At 54.8% G+C, this 2,628-nt stretch overlaps 1 protein-coding gene across 1 annotated transcript; it reads right to left on the bottom strand.

The window, feature by feature from the left end:
- Positions 1-658: 658 nt before the first annotated feature.
- Positions 659-1,588, bottom strand: LOC128899269 (olfactory receptor 14A16-like). Its single transcript, XM_054177653.1, has one exon. The coding sequence runs from the start codon at positions 1,586-1,588 to the stop codon at positions 659-661; it is 930 nt and encodes a 309-aa protein (XP_054033628.1).
- Positions 1,589-2,628: the final 1,040 nt, after the last annotated feature.

Raw genomic sequence — 2,628 nt, 5'->3', positions numbered from 1 at the left:
CCAGTGCCCCATACCTGTTTTTCAAGAGCAGCGGGGAAGGTGTGGGAAGGCAAGGAGGTTTAACCTTGTGTCTTTTGAGAGGAACCTGTGTCCATTCCCCTCTGCTTTTTGGGTAACCAGCCTCTGCTGTGGGAGCCTGCAGGGCCTGCTTACTCATGTTCATATCTTTCCTCCTCTGGTTTATCTCTTCCCTCTTCTGGTTCATCTCTTCCCTACATTCCCTTACACTTTTAAGACTAGCAACCTCATCCTTTAGTCCGGCCACCAAATTAAGTAGGTAGTCAATCTGCTCACACCTTATGCAAGAGTTACCCCTACTACTCTGCATCTCAAGAGCCAGGCTCCAGCACTCTCTACAGCCAGATACCTGGACAGCTAGCTGCTTGTGTTCTTCCTCAGTCTGGGTCGACACTGACTTTTTTAGGGAGTTTTTGCTACGAGTTACAACCATGATTGTCCCTGGCCTTGCGGCTTGTTCAAGGGACGTTCTCAGCTCCGGCGACAACCGCAGCCCCAACAGGAGAGAAACGGACAGTCCCCGGTGGCTGCAGGTCCCAGTACGGTCCCGGCGTGGCTTCCCGATGAATGGACCCCTTGCGCGCGGCAGCAAACTGAGCTGAGTGACATCAGAACTGCTCTGCAGGAGAAGACAAAGAGTTTATTGCTTCTGAGAGCATCCAGGGATCCGTTTGCTCAGGGCAGCCTTGAGCTCCTGGTTCCTCAGGCTGTAGATGAGAGGGTTCATTGCTGGAGGCACCACTGAGTACAGAACTGCTATCACCAGGTCCAGGGATGGGGAGGAGATGGAGGGAGGCTTCAAGTGGGCAAAGAAGGTAGTGCTGAAACACAGGGAGACCACAGCCAGGTGAGGGAGGCAGGTGGCAAAGGCTTTGTGGCGTCCCTGCTGAGAGGGGACCCTCAGCACTGCCCTGAAGATCTGCACATAGGACACCACAATCAACACAAAACAGACAAATAATAAACAGCCACTGGCCACAATAAGCCAAAGTTCTCTGAGGTAGGATGTGGAGCAGGAGAGCTTGAGGATCTGGGGGATTTCACAGAAGAACTGGTCCAGAACATTGCCCTGGCAGAGGGGCAGGGAAAATGTACTGGCTGTGTGTAGAAGAGCATAGAGAAAACCCCAGCCCCAGACAGCTGCTGCCAGGTGGAGACAAACTCTGCTGCCCAGGAGGGTCTCATAGTGCAGGGGTCTGCAGATGGCAATGTAGCGATCATAGGACATGGTCGTGAGGAGAAAATATTCTGTTGCAATTAGGAATACATAAAAGACCTGAGCAACACATCCTGCAAAGGAGATGTCCCTGGTGTCCCACAGGGAATTGTCCATGGACTTGGGGACTGTGGTGGAGATGGCACCCAGGTCGAGGAGGGCGAGGTTGAGGAGGAAGAAGTACATGGGGGTGTGGAGGTGGTGGTCCCAGGCTATGGTGGTGATGATGAGGCCATTGCCCAGCAGGGCAGCCAGGTAGATGGCCAGGAAGAGGCAGAAGTGCAGGAGCTGCAGCTGCCTTGTGCCTGGGAATGGCAGGAGGAGGAAGTGGGTGATGGAGCTGCTGTTGGACATTTGTGCCCTTTGTGTACAGTGCAGTAGCCAAAAGGCAAAGGCAGTCACAAGTCAATGGAGCACAACCAAGGCCATTTCTCAGCCCCTGATACAGAGACTTAAGTTTTCTTTTTGAGGGGACCTCCCTCCAGCTCTGTTGCTGAACTCTTTGTGCTGACTGAGCATGCAGGGAAGAGCAGAGACTCTTCCTGCTTCCTGCTGCTGAGTCAGTCCTGCTCTGCAGCAGGGGAGTGGTGGAGGCAGCAGCAGGCTCTGGTGTCCACTTTCAGATGGAGGAGTCCCAAAGCAGAGAGGCTTCTCAGCATCTCCCAGTGCTAAGGAGAGAGGGTAGAAAAAGGCAGTTCCTGAATGTTTTAGGCTTTTGTACTCCAGCTGCCCACATCTCACCCCCAGAGTGGTCATAGCTGTCACAAGTTCTCACACACAGCATTTCTGCTGCCCTCGGGGGAGCAGAGAGAGCAGAACCCTGCAAGGCAAGAGGCTGCCTGTGGCTCAGAGCAGAGTGAGGGGAGCTGCTCTGGCCCTGCTGCTACTTCCCCACTTCTCTGGGCTTGTGCCCTGCTGAGCTGGAGGTGATCACACTCCCATGTCCCCCTGAATAGCCACCAGACACTGCTGAGAGCAGAGGGATCCCCCACAGACCACTCTGTCTCAGCCTCTCTCAAGGTCTTAGCACCACACTTGCAGCCCAGCACACTCAGGGCTCATTGCAACACCCAATGGCATTTCCTCTCCTGTGGCAGCTCTGCCTCTGCTGCAACTCTGGCTGCAGAGGAGGTGCTTCACACCTTGGAGCCCACAACCTTGAGGGCAGAAGCTTTTCTGGGGGGAAGAGGAGGCCAAGGGCCTTGCTCAGAGGAAGGGTCTGGCCTGGAGGGGATCAGATGGAGATGTCTGAATGCTCCCTCCCACAACATTGCTGGGTTCAGTTTCCTCTCCTTCCCTGATCAGATCCCTGCTGCCTGGAGGTTCTCACCCTGGCAGGAGTGTGCTGGGTAATGGATTCACCCAGCTCACAGAGCCCAGCCCAGCCCCTCTGC

The sequence above is a fragment of the Dryobates pubescens genome, chromosome 42 (assembly GCF_014839835.1).
Source record: "Dryobates pubescens isolate bDryPub1 chromosome 42, bDryPub1.pri, whole genome shotgun sequence".
NCBI lineage: Eukaryota > Metazoa > Chordata > Aves > Piciformes > Picidae > Dryobates > Dryobates pubescens.
This window is presented reverse-complemented; position numbering and strand designations above follow the sequence as displayed.

What these genes read in the sequence shown, in the direction of transcription:
- LOC128899269 (XM_054177653.1), bottom strand. Translation starts at nt 1,588, where the DNA reads ATGTCCAACAGCAGCTCCATCACCCACTTCCTCCTCCTGCCATTCCCA.